The sequence below is a fragment of the Fukomys damarensis genome, unplaced genomic scaffold (assembly GCF_012274545.1).
Source record: "Fukomys damarensis isolate Sample0158 unplaced genomic scaffold, DMR_v1.0_HiC HiC_scaffold_13, whole genome shotgun sequence".
Lineage (NCBI taxonomy): Eukaryota > Metazoa > Chordata > Mammalia > Rodentia > Bathyergidae > Fukomys > Fukomys damarensis.
The window spans coordinates 16990934-17011066 of NW_022900925.1; the positions used below are offsets into that span (position 1 = coordinate 16990934).

Consider the following 20133-nt stretch of genomic DNA (forward strand, 5'->3'; position numbering starts at 1 on the left):
TTTTTTTTTTTTTTTTTTTTTTTTTTTTTTTTTTTGAGATGGTACTATGTTGCCCAGGCTGGTCTCTAACCCTGGGTTTAAGCAATCCTACTTCATTCTCCTGAGTAGTGGGAACTGCAGACATATACCACAGGGCCCATCTAACATGATTTTAAACTTATTTACAGTGCACTGGGTATAAACAGTTATTGAGTTTCTTTGCATGACATTATTCTTGCCCTTAAGGAACAAATTTAAAGTTTACAATATAGGCAATAATTTAGAAAAGATTCTTTGCACCCTTTAATGTTATATCACAATCAGTGCTTTCTATTTTTAAAAAATCTATTTTCCCTTCAGTAAATTAGATGCTTGGCTAGTATCTCTTCATGCATTTGCTTAGTGAAGGTTCTGTTCAAAACTTTTGTCTTTTTAAAAAATTCAAATACATATTTTAATATGTAGTTGTAAAAACTATATATTCTATATACAAATATTTTGTCAGATATATTTTCAAAATTTCTGTCTGTAATTTACTTTTTGTTTTCTTAAGTGTTTCTTTTTTTTTTTTGGTACTAAGGATCAAACTTGGGACCTGCACTTGTGAGGCAGGTGGCAGGCAGTGGCACCACTGAGCTAAATCCCTAGCCCTCCAAGTGTTTCTTTTGTTTGTTTGTTTTTTGTTTTTTTGGTTTTTTTTTTTTTTTTTTTTTTTTTATTTTTTTTTTTTGAAACAGGGTCTCACTATGTAGTTGAGACTAAACTAGAACTCACTATGTAGCCCAGGCTGGTCTCAAACTCACAGCGATCCTCCTGCCTCAGCCTCCTGAGTGCTGGGATTACAGGTGTGTGCCACCACTCCCAGCCCGTGTTTCTTTTAAAGAGAAAAAAAATTGTATATTATTGAAATCTATTTTATAATTATTTTCTTTTACAATTGATGCTTTTTTTGTGTAGTGGTTAAGAAATCTTTGCATAATCCAATGTCACAAAAATTTTCTCATGTATTTTCTTCTAGAAGGTGTGCCTTTTTAAAAACTTTATAGTTGTCACAGATGAACTTCTTAGTATTATATAATATCCTTGAACTATCCATGGCAATAAGAAAATCATCTAAGTGCTGAAGAAGTTTATTGGTCATCAAACTGAAAGTAATCATTTAGCACTTGTTACCATTGTTACTTATTTAAAGAAAAATATTTTAAAATTAATCTAATCTAATGACCCATATCAGAATCTCTGGCCAAATAACTATGATCTTTATCTCTTTTCAAGTTTAGATTTAACCCTTGGGTCCCATCTTAGCTTTATGCTGTCTCACAGTTGAGAAGATTAGGCTCATAAAGATTAAAACAGTTCGATGAAGTTCATTTAGATGTAAGTAGTCACCATGTCTTCTGATTCTAGATTCTGTGCTTTTCCCATTGTACAAGTCTGTATGTCACACTATGTACAGTAGTAAGATTGTTACAGTAGTAAGGCCCATGTAAGTCTATATATTCTGAGAGTGACCTTTTAGTTTATCAATTCTCAAAGCCTTTACTTCTTTTATTTTCTGCAAGGATTTATCATTTGTTTAGCACATCAATCCAATGACTACTAAGGGAGAAACTGTTAAACTTAATAATTAAATATATTTTCAGTTCCCTCATAAAAGATACTGCCTAATTACTTGGATTCAATAAAAATGTGATTTATAAACTATAAATATAGGAATACATATTAATAGTCAGCCAACAAATATTTATTGAATACCTACCTATTATAAATGCTAGGAACTGTACATAATTGATAGGTACACAGTAATGAGGAGATTAATAGGCTTGATATTTTTCTTCATGAGACTTGTAGTAGCTTTCAAATTCTTACATTATAACCCAATATGCTTATATAGGGGCTCATGAATGAGTACACACACACACACACAATCTACAGGAGAACTTTCGTGAAACAGTTCTTCTTCCATCATGCTCTTACTCTGATATATTCTATTCTATTCATTTAAAAGGTATGGGAGTCCTGCAGTTATAGCTCAGTGGTGTGTGCATGTTTAACCTATATGGTGGCTGAGTTGGAGACTGGATAAAGAAGATGTGGTTTTTCTATAAAATGGAATACTACTCAGCCATAAAGAATGAGAAATTAGTCATTCATAGGAAAATGGATACATATTGAGGATATACTCCTAAGTGAAATAAATAAGTCACACATGTATAAATACTGAATAGTTTCTCTGGTGTGAAAAACTATAATAATACATAAGATCCTAATGGTATAATTGACAATGTGAAATAGGAAGAAAAGGGCTAAAGGTATAGGGGAAGTGGGAAGGGTAGGGGAAAGGAAATAAGGGAAAAGAAAAAAATTAGAAAATGAAAAAATGGAAATAAAGTATTTGTAAATAGGGAAGGGAGGAGGGGGTGAAGGGAGGACAGGGGTAAGGGGAAAAAATGAGAACCAAGACCATGTCATGTAAAGGTACAAGATCCCAATGATGAATATAACTGTACATATACCTAAAATGTACCAATACACTCAATGAGAAAAATATATATGTGTGTGTGTGTGTGTGTGTGTGTGTGTGTGTGTGTGTGTGTGTGTGGTGCCTAGGATTCATCTGTGCCCAAAATGACAAAAAACAATAAAAAAATATATATATTGCTCCAAATTACTTCTATAAGCTGTTAATGGATTATAGCCTGAATTTTGGATAAAATACTTGTTTGAGTAGATTTTCATTACCTATTGCATTTTGAGGGAACTTTCCCAAGGCTGTGGGTCATTGTAAATGGACTTACTGGGAAAACTTGAGTAAGACATTTGCCTCTTCAGATTCTAGCTGCCTAATACTACTATTACTCAGAATATGAAATTCTTTCGTACAGCTTCAAAACACAGGAAAAATCCAAAATCATTAGTGATAAAAACCCTGAAGAAAATAGGTATAGGGCTGGGGATTTAGCTCAGTGGTTCCGCTGCCTGCCTCACAAGCTCAAGGACCCAAGTTCGATCCCTGGTACCCAAAAAGAAAAGAAAAGAAATATGCAAGAACCTTATCTCAATCTGACAAAAGCCATTTATGACAAACCTACTGTCAACATCATGTTAAATGAGGAAAAGCTGAAAGCTTTCACTCTAAAATCATAAACAAGACAAGGATGTCTGCTATCACCACTCCTTTTTTAATACAGTACTTGAAATATTAGCCAGAGCAACCTAGCAAGAGAAAAAAATAATAGATACATATATAAGAAAGGAAGAAGCCAGGTTATCATTATGTTCAGATGACATGATCCTCTACATAGAAGACCCAAAAATTCCTCTAAAAGACTCCTAGAATTAATAACCAAATTCAGTAATATAGCAGGATACAAAAATCAGTAGTATTCCTATACACCAATAATGAATTCACCAAGAAAGAAACAAGGAAAAAATTCACAATAGCATCAAGAAGAATTAAATATATAGGAATTAACCTGAGGACTTGAAAGATGTCTATATTAAGAACTACAGTACTCTGAATGAGGAGACTGACTGAAGAGAGCATCAAGAAATGGGATGACATCCCCTGTTCCTGGATAGGCAGAACCAATATTGTCAGTTGGCTACAATTTCAAAACAGATACACAGATTTAATGTAATCTCAACCAACATACTATAGCATTCCTCACAGAACTAGAGAAAACAATATTGAAATTTATATGGAATCAGAAGAGACCCAGAGTAGCAAATGCAATATGGACAACAAGAGCAAAGCAGAAGGCATCACAAACCCAGACTTCAAAGTTATATTACAGCCAGGCATGGTGGCGCATGCCTATAATCCCATCACTCTAGAAGCTGAGGCAGGAGGATCGCTGGGTATTCAAGGCTAACCTCAAACTTGGACTACATAGTCTCCAAAACAAGAAGAAGATGATGCAGAAGCAACACCAGGCACATTCAGCTATCTGATCTTTGGCCAATGGGGCTAAAAGCAAATGCTAGAGAACAGATATCCTCTAACAAATGCTGCTTGGAAGACTGGCTATTCACATGAAGATTGACATTAGATCCATATCTCTCACCATGTAGTAAACTAAAATCAAAATGGATCAAAGACCTAAATATTAAACAAACAATCTACTGGAAGATAAAATAGGTAATACTCTTGAAGATGTAGGAATGGGCAAGGACTTTCTGAACAAAACCCAAATTGCACAAGAAATAACATCAACAATCAACAAATGGGATCATATAAAATTGAAAAGCTTCTGCACAGCAAAGAAAATAGCCATTAGAGTGAGGAGACAAATCTACGGAATGCAAAAGAAAATGTTTCCAGCTATTCTTTGGACAGAAGACTAATATCTAGAATATATAACGAACTCAAAAAAAAATCATTCCCCCACAAAGAAAAAAACCCACTCAAAAAATGGGCAACTGAAATGAATAGACATTTCTCTGAAGAAGTACAAAGGGCTAATAAATACATGAAAAAAAACTTCAACATCACTGGCCATTAGAGAAATGCAAATTAAAAAAAAAACACTGAGATTCCATCTTAGTTCAGAAAGAATGGCTACCATGAAGAAATCAAATAACAAGGTCAGGGGTTTTGCTCAGTGGTTCTTTTGCCTGCCTCACAAGTACAAGGTCCCGAGTTTGATCCCTGGTACCAAAAGAAAAAAAAAAACGAAATTAAATAGCAACTGTTGGAGAGGCTGTGGGGAAAAAGGAACGCTTCTACATTGTTGGTTGAAATGTAAACTAGTACAACCCTGTAGAAATCAATACAGAGATTCCTCAAAAAACTAAAAATAGGGCCAGGGATTTAGCTCGGTGGTTGCACCACCTGCCTCACAAGCACAAGGACCCAAGTTCAATCCCTGGTACCAAAAAAACAAAAATAGAATTTACATTCAACCCAGGTATTCTCTTTCTAGGTATCTTCCTGCAAGAGTTAAAGACATCATATTACAGTGATACATTCATACCCATGTCTATAGCAACACAAATCATAGTAGCTAAATCTTGGAAGCAACATCAATAGATGAATGAATAAGTATCTCATTTATACACAATGAAATATTGCTCTTCCATAAAGAAGGATAAACTCTAAACATTTGTAGGAAAATGGATGCACCTTGAGACAACAACATCAAGTGGAACAGACACACAAACTTAAATATCACATCTCATATCTGAAAACCCCAAAATATAAACAGCAAAGTAAAAACATAAAAAAGAAAATAGGGAGAAATCTTTTGCCAAAGAGGAGTCAAGAGATATTCACCTGAGGTTTATAACTTTTATTCAGCAACTTCTAGGCAGCTTCTCTCATTGTAGTCTGGTTACTAAATTAAAATGGAAAAATTACTTTGTTACAGTGTAAGGAGATCTTGTGATGAGAAAGCTATGAATAGGATATTAGACAGGTATGGTGGCACATCTTTGTAATCCCAGCGCTGGGGAGGCTGAGGCAAGAGGATTGCCATGAGTTTGAGGCCAGCCTGGAATATATAGTAAGTTCCCAGCCTGAACTACATAGCAAGATCCTGTCTTTTAAAACAAAACGAAAGCTATATAGAAAATTAATTAGAAATACAAAATAATTTATTCTATTCCCAGTTCAGCCCATTAGTTTAATTTTAGTAATATCTATCTACACTTCCTTGCTACTTAACCTAGATCCCTCCTCCAGTACTAGAACTAAATCTTTCAGTTCTATTATTTATTAAACAAAGAATCAAGCTTTACTTGCAGAAAAATAGGTCTAGTCCTTGGTCTTAAGCAAAAACTATTCACCATCAACTGAAACCTGACTTAGTAGTGTCTCAGGATTCTATCTCAGTAACAGTGATCTTTCTGCATTTATCTTATTTTCCTGGCACACAGCCCTAAACAGATGCTCAAGGGAGACTTTTCTCTCCTTTCTTAAACAGTATCTTCTTCAAGTTCCTCCTGCTTTCTGAAGTTCCTTGGGTTTTCTTTCCTATGAAACCTGTATTCCCCAAAGACATAACAGACTTCATCTCTTTGTATACTCCACAGAAGCATACAGTGATCATATTACATGGTGTACACATTAGCATCTCTAAAACCCAGTACATTTTGGTAGCCCAGGTTCCACGTCAAACTACACAGAATTTTAAAAAAGAGTTTTATATGGCAGCAGTTGGGGAAGTTGAGGGTTGTTTTTAGATCACAGATAGTTTTCATATGTTAGTCTGAAGAAGAAAATAAAGAACTAGAATTCTAAGGTTTTAAAAGACCATAAGTAAAGATAATACATAGGTGTTTTGCCAAATAAATGGAGGCCAAAAAATTATATGCTTTCAGCACACACAGAGTTTAGCTTCTTAGTACCTCCTTTTTTGCTAGCCTGATGTTACCTCAAAAACTTGATAGAACTGAATTTTTAAAACTAAATAGAACAGGAGGGAAATAAGCAGCTAATTAATTGCAGGGGCATAATTAAAAATGGAATATGAATGTTTGATTTGCCTAAGTAGAGACAAACCAGCCTCTGTAAAGATTATATTTCATTTATGAGCCACTTAATTAGTAATTAAAGACATATACCCCAAAGTTTGTCTTTCATATCTTAAAATTCTAGGTCTGGGATATTCCTGCCATTTTTTTTCTCTATGGGCTTTTAGTCAGGATTAAATATTTACCACTGGTTTTTTTGCTTTTCCCTGACATATGAATTTATTGCTTGTTCTTGCTTTTGTGAACGATTACTTTTCAGAACCTGTCATGTTATCTTAGTGTACAAGTTACATAATATAGGTGTTCATAAAATACAGGTAGTGGCCTCTATGTAAACTGAATAACCTGTGCATATGAATGACTCATTTTGCATCTTATTGAAGATATAACACTTTGTTTTTACTACCAATTGCAGGTTTAGGAATGTAAGCATCATTTAGGAATATTTCTGAGAGAATACACATAAACTTCCAAATAATCTTTGTATAAACTGAAAATTGCTTATTTCCAACTAATTGATTTTTTTGCACTGTTCTCAACATAGTCTGCTTTGCTCCTTTATTTTTCTTCTTTGAAAATTTATTGTCCTTCATCCTCTGATTTTTAATCTCTGAGTGCACTGATTTTCAGTTAATCACAAATTGACTTTGTTCTAGAACTCTTTAATATATTCTTTTTGGCTTCAACTGTTTCTGTCTTTTGTACTCTCATTTAAAAAACAAAATAGCCGGGCATGGTGGCGCATGCCTGTAATCCCAGCACTTTGGAGGCTGAGGCAGGAGGATCGCTGTGAGTTTGAGACCAGCCTGAGCTACATAGTGAGTTCCAGGTCAGTCTCAACTACATAATGAGACCCTGTCTCAAAAAATCAAAAAATAAATAAATAACAAAATAAAGTGCTGGGGATTTAGCTCAGTGGTTTTGCTGCCTTCCTCGCAAGCACAAGGTCCCTAGTTTGATCACCAGTACCAAAAATAAAAAATAAAATAAAAAATAAAAAAACAAAATAAAATCCATATGCATTCATTAATATATCTGGTAAGAATTAATTCTAGCAAAGCCCCTTTCTCATTCAGTGAATGATTTTTTGGAGTAATTCTAATTTCTTCTCTGAATCCATAGTTTTTCCTTAAGGTAGGTTAAAAGTTCTTTACAGTTCTGACAGATGATACCGTGTATTTTAACTTTTAACTCATGATAAATTATCCACCAGAGAGAGGTTGAATCCCAAGTGTTTTCTATTCCCAATACTTCATGTTATGGATTATGAGACTGGATTATAAACTTTCCCACAAGTTTGAAGTGCTGATTCTTCTTCTTCCCTCTAACTTATGATGTTAAAGTAATAAATGTAGTTATCTCAGCATAGCAGCAGCGATTTAATTGCAGTGCTGCAACAATATTAATTTGTAGGAATTACTTCATGCTTCTTTTAATTATAGATTTACTATTTTAGCATTTTAGTATTTTTTCAAAGTCATTACAGAATAATTGGATCCCAACAGTTGCAGCAGTGTACATGCTATCAGGCATAGAAACTGTGGGCCCTATTCATTAAGTACATAAAATCTGCTTTGGAAGTTATGATTCTTTCCATTGAAAGTTCCAGAATACTCAGTATTATAAAGTGGAATAAATTTTGACATTTCAACATGGAAAACCCAAAGGCAAAGGAGTTTTGGGGTTGATAAGAGTGGCTCAGTTATCAAGGTTCTGAGTTCTTTCCATCTTTTCTACTCAACTCTGTTATCTTTAGCATGTTCCCTGTTTTCCTTAGGCCTTTCCTTTAAAGGTCATGAAGTGAATATCATGGCTCTAGACATAATTATCTTTCTGCACTGTGCTCAAATGTACAGAAAGGTCAATTTCTTGAGTCTTCTTTATGAAGGTGGAAATCTTTTCCCACAAGCCCATGGCAGACTTGCTCCTAGGTCTTAATGATGACTAAGACAAGGATATGTGGCTTTATGCCAGGCTCCAGGGTGTCAGAAAAGGCAGATATCTGGCATTGTCAGCCTGAGTGTGGGCCTGATAGGTGAAATAGGTGAGCAGTGACTATTGAATAGACAACAGAGAGGGTCTGGCACAGAGAGACAAGACCATGTATATAGTACAATTCTAGGCAGTTTATCATTAGATTGAATTGTGTGTTCCAGGCCAAGATCAGCAAGCTTTTTCTGCTCAGGGTCAGATCATACATATTAAGCTTTGCTCACCACATGTGCTCTCTGTTGCATATTCTTCTTTACCTTTTTTTAAATAACCCTTTAAAAATGTGACAAACATTCTTAGCTTGCTGGCTATGAAGAAAAAGTTATGGCCAAAGTTGTCTTGCAGGGTATAGTTTGTCAACCTTGGCCTACTCGATGAAACTTCAGAGGGGACTTCATACTCCAGTGAAATTGAAGTCATCATTTTGATGTTTCCTGAAATTCTGAGATGTGAGTGGTACTTTGAAGGATGGATAAGACTTAGATTGAGAGATGTCTACCATCTGAAGTTCATAACAAGCACAGTTACCATTACATAGTCCTGTGTTACATGCAGAATGGAGAGCAGCAGAGTACCTCTGCAAATGAGGTGGACAAATTGCAGGCCAAAGTTAGAGAGCTCTATGGCATAAGTACCTTAACGGCTTTAACCACCCACAGGCCACCTTGCTAAGTACCTCTGAGAAATGAAAATGCTCTTAAAGCCTCCACATTTTGACTTGGAGCCCAAGGGAGGCAGTGTTTCATATAACAAACTGGCTCTTCTAGTGGGAGCTGTTGCTACTAGAACTAATTAAAAGACAAAAGCAAGTGTTTAGAGGTGAAGATTGTTTGTTTCTTAACCATAGCTATATACAAAGATTATAACTCATCTTCAATTTGTGTTATTACTGGCAAAGAGGAAGAATTGCAACATCTAATGCTAAGGCACTTATTCACTATTCATTGAATGTGTACTATGTTCCAGGTCCTAGAGTTACAAGTTGAGAAGATCACAGTGTAGAAGGGGAGAAAGAATCTATATAGAAATAATAAGGGTTAGAAAATATATGTGCAAGGAGTTGGACATGCCTAGAAGAAGGAACCTATAAAATCCTGATTTAAACTCTCAAACTGACTGAGCCTAATTTTTGCTGTCCTTCAATAATGATATGTTGTATCCTTAATACAGTACTAGACAATTCTTACAGCTCTGTACCATTGATCCTAAAGAGGTCTGTGTAAATACTGTGATTGGATCAAACCCAAATCGTTTTCCCACAGTAAACCATATCTGACATTCTGCTGGTATTTGTAAAATTTTAAGACCCCCTTTATGTACAAAATATATAGCTATGTTTCCCTTTGTATTGTACTTAATTTTGTGCTTCCCACCATATTGATATAAAAATTTGGTTCTAGAAAAAAAACCCAATTATTTCCCCAGTAAAACTTTTAGAGAAGATTGCCATAGTTGTCAAAATAAACACAGCACAAAAGAAAATCTTATCCTAATACCTCATAAGCCTGTGAACGTTTTATGTTATATATAAAGGAAGAATTAAAGTTGCAGTTGGAATTAAGGTTCCTAATCCAATAGCTTTGAAATAATCAATCACAAAGATTTTTAAAAGTGGAAGGAGGATACAGAAGTCAGATTGATGTGATATGAGAAGTCAGACACCTTTGCTGAGATTGAAGATGAGGAAAAGTGGGTATTAGCCAAGGAATGTGTGTAGCTTCCAGATGCTAGAAAAATCAAGAAAATAGATTCTCCCTATAGTGGGTTTGAGGGCTGCTATAACAAGTAACATAGATCAGTGTCTTAAACAATAGAATTTTATTTTCTTATAGTTCTGGAGGTGAAAAGGCTGCGATCAATGTGTTGGCAACATTCTTTCTTCTGAGGCTACTTTTCTTGACTTACAGGTGGCTGTCTTCTTTTGTCTTCCCATGGTCTTTCCTCTGTGTGCATCTGTGTCCTAATCTGTTCTTGTGAAGATAAAGTAATATTGGATTAGGGCCCACCTGTGTTAGATTAGGGCATACTCATTAGGTTATTAAACCTCATTTTAACTTAATTACCCCTATAAGGAACCTTTCTCCAAATAAAGATACATTTTGAGGTGCTGGGGATTGAGACTTAAGCATATGAATTCTGGGACACACTAGCCCGTAACTCTGCCCTCGATTTTCTAGAATCTAGACTGGGCTCTGTCAGCACCTGGCCTCAGACTACATAGTCATAAATTTATTTTAAGCCATCAAGTTTGAGATAATTTGTTACAGTAAATTAGAAATCAAATATAATTATTATAATTACAAATAGCCTGAATCTATCATTAAAAAGCTGATTTACTGAATTGTAGAATAGCTATACAATGAAATATTATGCAGCAATCAAAAATAGTAAAATACATGTCAATCAAGGGAGGAGTAGATAAACAAAATATGCAATATAAACACAATGGAATATTGAACCTTAAAAAGAAAGGGAACTCTGATGTATGCCACATTATTCATGAACCTTCAAGACATAAGGCTAAATGAAAAAAAAACCAGTCACACAAAAAGACAAATATTGGACAGTTTCATTTATTTGAGGTATCTGGAGTAGTTAAATTCATAGATACAAAAATGAATGGTATTGGGTTCAGTGGCACATGCCTGTTCTCCTGGCACTGCGGTAGACTGAGGCAAGAGGATCACAAGTTTGAGCCCATCTGGAGCAATTTAGCAAAACCCTTTCTCAAAATAAAATAAAAAATGAAAAGGAGCTGAAGATGTAGCTCAGTGCAAAGGCCTTGTTAATCACCAGTACTGCACCCCAAAAATGTGAATGATGGTTGCCATGTCTAGGGGAGTAATGAATTATTTATGGAGCCCAGAGTTTCATTTTCAGTTTTGTGAGATGAAAAAGCTGTAGAGATTGATCATGTAACATTGTGAATGCCAGTAGTACATAGCCTACTTTAAAAATGATTGGTAAATTTTATTTTATTTTACTGCAATTAATTTTTTTTAAACAGTGAAATGGAGATAAAGTAAGGCAAGGATGGAAAAATAGCTACAGTTGCTTTCATTTATATATTTTAGAGAAAAAACATTTCCACATATAATACTTGTTATATACATAGACTATCTTTGGAATGTAGTTAAGAAAACTGGCATAGTGATTACTTCTGAGGGTTGTGGAGAACTAGGAGGTGAGAGGTCAGGAGTGGGAGGAGGTCTTAAATATCTTTGATGCCTTCTGAATTTTGCTTACCAGTGCTTTGTTGCATGTTGAAATAATAGTTTGTAGGTCTGGGGATGTAGCTTACTTGTAGAGCACTTACTTGACTATGTTGCATGAGACTCTGGATTTTATTTCCAGCACTACAAAGTGGGGGTAGAGGTGGTGAAGAATGAAAATGAAAAGGGGAGGGGGAGAGAGCAAGAAAGAGGAAAGGAAGGAGGGAGAGAGAAGTAGAAAGAAGGAGAGGGAAGGTGGGGAAGAGAGGGAAGAAGACAGAGAGCAGGGTGAGAGGGTGAGAGGAGGGATGATAGGCCACGGTAGCCTATTGCCTTGCAAAGTGTGGGGCTTGCAGATCTTGTTCCCCCAGTAGCCTCTCTGCACAGGGACAGTGCAGAGTATGGCCACGATGATGGCCCCTTGATGGCAGTGGCTGCCTCCTCAGAGCATTTAACCAACATGACCATTTTAGTCCTTGATGGCAACAATGCCTTGGACCTGCTCTGTTAGCCTGCACCAATTTGCTTCTGTACCAACATAATCTCAAAACTTCATTTTTGAGGGATTCCCCCAGGAGAAAGCAATGATCTCAGACTCAGTGATAGGCAGAGAGACAGTTCTCCTCCAGAGATTCTATCCTCATGTCCTTGACCAGGTGATCCAGCTTGGTTGCAAAGATCTACTCCTTATCCTCTCCCTTGCTACCTCAGGCCCCTGCAGAGGCTTGAAAACCTCTGCCACTGTGGAAGCCTTTTAACATCATCTGTCATTTTGTATTTTCCCAAGGAGGAAGTGATGGTATATTTTCAAAATTCCTACTTTCCATAAGTATAGCAGCAACATATGTACATAGAACAATAGCAAAAGTCAATAAACGTTTTCTGTTTCTTAAAAACATATAACATGTCAGAAATAGAATAAAGGCACTTGGGCCGGAGATTTAGCTCACTGGTTCTGCCATCTGCCTTACAAGCACAAGGACCCGAGTTCCATCCCCAGTACCCCCCCAAAAAAAACAAAAAAGCAAGAATAAAAGCACTTAACTACATCAAGAGGTTTGTTTATAGGATTTTATTCATTTATGGAATAACTACACGAGTTAGATTTTAGCACTCTTCAAAATATCATTCTTAGTACATGAGTTCTTGTGCCATACATTCATTCCATGGTGATTACAACATTTTATTACTATAATTACTGTTTAGAAATGGTTCTTGCTATGTATAGGTGTGTTTTTCTTCCCAGAAATCTTAATCCCAGTTTTTCTTCAAACAATACTTGGTAAAAGGGACATATTTCAGCTAGGCCTGTTGGCAAATGCCTGTAATCCCAGCACTTGAGAGGCTGAGGCAAGAGGATCACTGAGAGTTCAAGGCCAGCCTGGACCACATCGCATGACTCTGTCTCAAATGGGGGTGGGGTGGTGGAGGGATATTTCCAGAGAGCCATATTCTTATTTTGGGGAGTTTTATTTCTCCTTTTTTTTGGTACCGGGGATCGAACTCGGAACCTTGTGCTTGTGAGGCAGGCAACAGAACCACTGAACTAAATCCGGCTCCTGTATCTCCATTTTTTAAAAAACCTTTCTTCAGGTCAGTTATCTTCTCATTTTGTTTGTTATACTGTAGCTAATTCATCACCCAGAAAATAGTTTAGAACACAGTAGAGGTATAATAAATTATAATGTATGATTCATTGTAAAGTCAGTATTACAGATCACATAAGAAATATGATTCTGTATTTAAAAGTGAGACGTTTATAATTGGTTTAAGCAAAATCTCCCTAGTATGTAGAAGTTTCTTTAAAATTAGAATTTTAACCTAAATATGTAAGCCTTTTGCATGTAGGAGGTTGCTTATTATTATTATTGCAGCATTTGTTATTATTAGAAGCAACAGTAGTAGTTACATCATTAGCTAAGTAATGATAAGTGTTTTTCTTATGTTATCGTAAAACCTTTCTAACAGTTTTATTAGATAGAAGCTATTGCTGTGCCTGTTTTTATGGATGAGGAAGTTGAGCTCAGAGAAATTAAAGATTTAATTTCAAGATTATGAGGCTCAAGATCATATGGCTAGTAAATGAGCCAGGATTGAGATCAATTTAGTTGAAGAATTTAGGCCTCATACTTCCAATGCAAAAATAAGAATTTGATTTTGTCCTCAAAATTCCAAAGGGAATTAGGGAAGTAGCCAAATAGACATTAAAAAGAGAGGAAAAGAAAAAAGAAATACTTGCACTATAAGGTGGGGAAGATAACCATCCTCATGCTAGAAAAACATTAGCAGAATTTCTACAACATAAATAACACATAATTTCTCTGGTGTGAAAAACTATAATAGTACATAAGATCCTAATGATATGACTGGCAATGTGAAATAGGAGGAAAAGGGCTAAAGGTATAGGGAAAGTGGGAAGGGTATGGAAAAGGTAATAAGGGAAAAGAAAAAATATGAAAAAATGAAAAAATGGAAATAAAGTGTTTGTAAATGCACCGGGGGGGGGTGAAGGGAGGGCAGGGACAAGGGGAAAAAATGAGAACCAAAACCTGTCATGTAAAGGTACAAGATCCCAATAATGAATGTAACTGTACTGTATACCTAAAATGTACCAATAAACTCAATGAGAGCAAAAAAATAAATCAGGAAAAAAAATTCAGACAAGAACAGGTTGAAAAGTAAGACCCTACCAACCTGATGGGCACTATATATTAAAGCCCATCCAGGGAATAAGTTAAAGAAGCATCTTTTTTTTTTTTTTTTTTGTATATAGGGAAAGTGGGAAGGGCATGGAAAAGGTAATAAGGGAAAAGAAAAAATATGAAAAAATGAAAAAATGGAAATAAAGTGTTTGTAAATGCACCGGGGGGGGGGGGAAGGGAGGGCAGGGACAAGGGGAAAAAATGAGAACCAAAACCTGTCATGTAAAGGTACAAGATCCCAATAATGAATGTAACTGTACTGTATACCTAAAATGTACCAATAAACTCAATGAGAGCAAAAAAATAAATCAGGAAAAAAAATTCAGACAAGAACAGGTTGAAAAGTAAGACCCTACCAACCTGATGGGCACTATATATTAAAGCCCATCCAGGGAATAAGTTAAAGAAGCATCTTTTTTTTTTTTTTTTTGGTACCAGGGATCAAACTCAGGCCCTCGTGCTTGTGGAGCAGGCAGTGGAAACACTGAGCCAAATCCCTGGCCCAAGAAGCATCTTTTATTCCTAGTTTACTAACAATATCAGAAATCAGGTATAACCATTTTATCAAATGTCTTTCAGATACTATTTAAATAATCTTATAGTCTTCTCTTTTGATTTAACATGCACAGCTATACTAATAGAGTTCCTAAATATTCAACATTACATTATTTAAAATAGTAAGTTTTATATAATCATGAGCAAGACAGTTCACTCTGCAGAACCTGGGAACAACTTAGAAATTGGAATTTCAGGTACTTCAGAAAGCGGGGAAAAGATCTTGAAGTCTCCTTAGATTTCCTTTAGATTTCTTAGAATTTAATTTAGAACTAAATATGTTGGTTGCAAGTAAATACTTGTTCCATGAATCAATTATGTTGTAGTTCTATAAGTACACTTAAATGGCTATTCTGTATCCTGATGAATTTTTTAAATTATTAAACATACAATATAAAATCTTAAAATAGGAACCCAAGTATAGCTACAGGGCCTCTTCCTTAGGGATCATTTTGAGCAAGCTTGTATAAATATGCAGAAATATTTATAAGGATGAAAACTATAAGATCTTAACTAGTGTAATTGAGATTGATTTTTATGTTTCCCTCTTTTCAGTTTATATATACAGTACTGTGACTTTTTGGTATGCTTAATATTATCTACGTTATCTGTCATAGAATGAGAGCTTGGGAGAACTGAAAGCAGTTCTGATCTCTCTTACACCTTCAAATATTTTGTTAAACCTTTAGCTTTCTTACTATAACTTGTAGAAGTTGTTGGGTATTTTGTAGATTGATTTTTTTAAAAAGTCAAGTAGAAAGTAAATGTTATTTTTTTACTCCTCCCAAATGTAAGAGAGTAAAGAATAAAGACACTTATATTTGCAGGATTTAAAAATGATTTTAAATATTTTGGTTATTTCTATTTGCTTTGTAAAAGAGGAAGAGAAAAGTATAATGACCAATGAGACTTGGTTATCAGCAGGAAAATCAAAAGTAGACAAAGAATCAGAGTAGAAAGAAGGAAGCAAACCAGGAACAAGTAGTTAAAAGAAATAATAACTGTGAGCTTTACTTTCATTCAAGTTTATTTGTACTCCAAAACTATTCATCTCATGTATTCTGCAGGTTAAACATAGCCTTGCTTGGAAAGATAAAGTAGGTATCAACTAGTATAGGCGTAGAGTATATATGACTAAGTTTCTGCCTCTGGTACTAAGAAGTTTTGTGACATATGCAAATACATTAGTGTTCTGAGAGTAACTCAGCTTCCCGCAACTGTTCCTCAAACAGCAAACATTTGAATGGACTCCAGTTGGTTAGGGTTGCATCTTTTTCTGTCCTCTTTTTGTGTTGTTAGTTATATGAAAAAAATACTCTTGTATTACCAGCTAATTGTTTCACTCTTTTGTATCATTCTTCTTTTCTTATCTTCTAGACAGATTTTGAAACAGATTTGAGAATGGAAGAAGAGGTTTTAAATTGTTTTCTGGCATCTGGCAGGGAACTTGGTGGGCCATGTCTTTTGGCTCTTCTTATAAATACTTGTAAGCAGAGTTCTAAAGAGAGTTGGCGAGTCATTTGATCCCATATACTATATTCTAAAGCCTATCTTTAAGCAATCACATCAAATATACAGAGTTAGCCAAATAAGATTTGAGAATGGAAGAAGAGGTTTTAAATTGTTTTCTGGCATCTGGCAGGGAACTTGGTGGGCCATGTCTTTTGGCTCTTCTTATAAATACTTGTAAGCAGAGTTCTAAAGAGAGTTGGCGAGTCATTTGATCCCATATACTATATTCTAAAGCCTATCTTTAAGCAATCACATCAAATATACAGAGTTAGCCAAATATATATATACATGAGATTAATACAAATTTGGCCTCAACAAATATGAGAGGTGCTCAAAATGGTAGCCATTAGCTTCCAGACATTTATTAGTATGGCGAACTGCTAAAGTTTATGCACACACACACACACACACACACACACACCCTGTAACCAGGGATCTAACTCAGGAATTTTCTCTTGCTAGGCAGATGTGGCACCACTGAGCTAAATCCCCAGCTCCTATGTACTTTTTTTTTGACAGATTCTGTATATCTTTGGATTGGAGGCTAAATGAATCTAAGTCTATCTCCAGTCTAGGAAGAGTTCACACTGTGAAGGGTTAGTAGCACCATCTATTGAAAAATAAAAATAAAAAGACAGCCCATTGCTTAAAAACCACTGAAAACGCTTCAGCTAATCATATATTCCTCAGTTTCTAATCACCTAGTCACTTTGTTGGCTGTATTTTCTCCAAAATAGTCATTACTCATCAGAATTGTAGTTTCTTGCTGAGAACTAATACTTATTCAGTGACTTTAGCTGGCTCTCCCCCTCCTATTTATGGACACATTTGTCTTGATCTCTGAAATGATCTTGTTTGTATTACAGAGCTCTCATTTGGAAGAATCAGCAGTGATACTTTACTGTGAATGTGAAGAATCAGAAATCTTTAGTGATTTCAATGTACGTAGGTATATGGTTTTATAAAGCCTTTGATGACTCAAGGAAAAGGTTTATTGAGGAGGGCTAAATTTAGCTCTTAAATGCAAGTGGTACAGTGCTATTATTTACTCTGGCCCTACTCAGCTACATGTCTGGAAAGGCAAATACGTGTGTTGGAATGAGTGCATATATAAGTGGTATGGTGTAGTTATATACATAGCCATCTCCGTTCAAAGCATGTCTATCAAAGTAGGAAAAAAATATTGTACCATGAAACCCTAAATGTATCTCCCTCATTAAGGAATATGATTGTCTTTATGGCTTCTTCCCCCCTCATATCTACTCCCCTATGCACACTTTGGTGGTGGGGTTTAAAGCCAAGGCCATTTTTTAAATTTTTATTTTGAGATAGGGTCTTGCTAAGTCACTAAATTACCCAGGATGGGCTCAAATTTTCAGTCCTCCTGCCTTAGCCTCCTAGAGTGCTAGGATTATAGCTATGTGCCTTTATACCCAGGTTTTATTCATACCTTTTTTAATGGTGAATAATATCCTTTTCCTGGTGACAACTGCTTGGTATTAGTGCTGCAACTGGGCCACCATTCTCTATATTCACAGCCCTAAAGGTCCTGACTATTAATAAAGTTAAGCCAAATATAGTTGTATTCACTGGAGTGGAGAGATAACTTGATCACCTCAAATATAGAACATTGAACTATATAACTATTTCATGAGATTTTATAAATTTTGTTTATTCCATCTCACCCTCCACATAGTTTTCAAGGAATCAGGATGAATTTAGAAAATGAATTTAAATGACTTATTTTTATAGATACTGTAGTGGGTTGTGAGATTAGTCCAGAAATTCTCATTATATCCTGAGATATAAAATAAATTTCCCCTTATTCAATAGCCTGTTCCCCTTATTCAGTAGCCTGTTCTTTTTTCCTTAAAAGGGTGTTCAAATATATTGGCGTGAAGGGAAGAGTAGTGGGTAGGGAAAATGAATGTGCTCTCCAACTGTCAATTAGATATTTTTTCTTTGGACCAAAAAAGAAAAAAAAAAGTAAAAGAAATCTGAGAGAGTCTGGGCTAGAAGAATGCAGACCTAGTTACCATAAGTTTATGACAATTAGAAATAAACAGGATCAATTCTTTGTGAGAGGCCCTGATCTCCCCCCTCTGCCTCTCCTTTCAATTCAGATATCTAATTTACACTTTCATCTCTTTGCTTTCCACTGAATCTAAATTGAAATCTCAGGTGATACCCTGGTTTTAATTTTGCTGATCTTTACCATGAAGTGTACAAAGATTTGGAGTAGCACATTCCAAATGGCAGATTTGGAATGAGGAAAGATTTTACACAAGCATAGTTTTGAACTGTCACACCCTTAGGAGAGAGTAGGCTGGTGTTGGAATTTTCCCTCCATTTTTATGAGCAATTCAAGATGTTTGTACCAAATTGAAGCTAATAATATGGCAACCCTTTTTCTCATTTGGAGATTTGTTCTGTATCTTGCTATAGAGTGGATCCTACTTAACAAATTCTGTAAAGTACAGTTAACATGCTTTATAAAAGCTGAATTACAAAACACTTTTTAAAATTGGTTTGCACATTTGATTCTTTTTTCCCTAGGATTTTGCTGGACTTTTCCAGTAAAAAGTGATCTTTTCCAATACATTGTTGACTTTCACTCCTGAAAATTCTATCAAAGTAAGCTGTGCTTCTCATATGTTACCATAGTATTGCCTGGTTGTAAGCTTTAGTTCATCTTCATGGGACCTTCACAAATTATATTGACCAACCTGGTTATACTTCATTCCACAATGATAAGAGTGTGGAATGGCATGAATTCAGTTATTATGACTCACTAAAAGCTAAATTGTGTGCATGTCCCTAATGCTTGAAAACATTAACTGATGAATCCACATGAACACTCTTTTATTATCAACATTTAGTAGATGACAAACTGAGTATGGGAAGGTTATATTCTTTGCCTAGTGTTATCTAAGAAGGGACAGTGCTAACATCAAATATCAGCTGACAGCTATCAGTGAACTCATTACCAGAGAGCAGCATCATTGGTGGAATATTTAGGAGGCTCTTTATACAGTATCCTACAAAATTTATTTGTTAAATCTGTAGTGGAATTAGTAGCTTATTCTTATTGTTTTTACTGATTTTTGTCTTGAAGAGACCAGTGCATAGGGCTATATATAAAAATATTTTTATGAAGTGGGACACATGAGGAAAGGGTGACTCTAGTTTTAATGGTTTTTTCTCTCTTAAAAAGAATGTTAGGTATATGTACTTAGAAATTATACTTGATTGCTCTATTGCCAGAACTTTCATTCATTTAAGTCTGGTTTCTTGTGTTTTTTTCCTCTTCAGGAAGCAAGAAAGGTTAAATGAACTTGACTGACCCTTTGAAAGTATTGCTTACTCAGAGAGTATTTCCCATGTCCTTGCCCTACCTACCTCATACCTCTTTTTTTGTCCTTATTTCCATTCCCATGTGAAAAGGAATCGTTTCTTCTCTTTTTTGGGGGCGCTACTGGGGATTGAACTAGGGACCTTGTGCTTGTAAGGCAGGCAGTGGAACCGCTAAGCTAAATCCCCAGCCCTGAAGAGTTTCTTCTTGGCCAGGTGTAGTGGCGCACTCCTGTAATCCCAGCCCTCCGGAGGCTGGGGCAGGAGGATTGCTGTGAGTTCAAGACCAGCCTGAGCTACATAGTGAGTTCCAGGTCAGTCTCAACTACATAGTGAGACCCGTCTCAAAAAAAAAA

The 20133-nt window shown here is 35.5% G+C and overlaps 1 protein-coding gene across 5 annotated transcripts in view; it reads left to right on the forward strand.

Annotated features, from left to right (window-relative positions):
- The window catches only part of Ssh2 (slingshot protein phosphatase 2), a 246545-nt gene that overhangs the window by 41711 nt on the left and 184701 nt on the right, over window positions 1–20133 (forward strand). For 3 of the 5 annotated variants that reach the window (XM_010642219.1, XM_010642223.1, XM_010642225.2), the window contains one exon: window positions 17293–17367. The exons of the other annotated variants lie outside the window; for them this stretch is intronic. In XM_010642219.1, the coding sequence (XP_010640521.1) occupies window positions 17293–17367 (75 nt within the window). The remainder of the gene's footprint in view (window positions 1–17292; window positions 17368–20133) is intronic. 5 annotated transcript variants of the gene reach the window in all.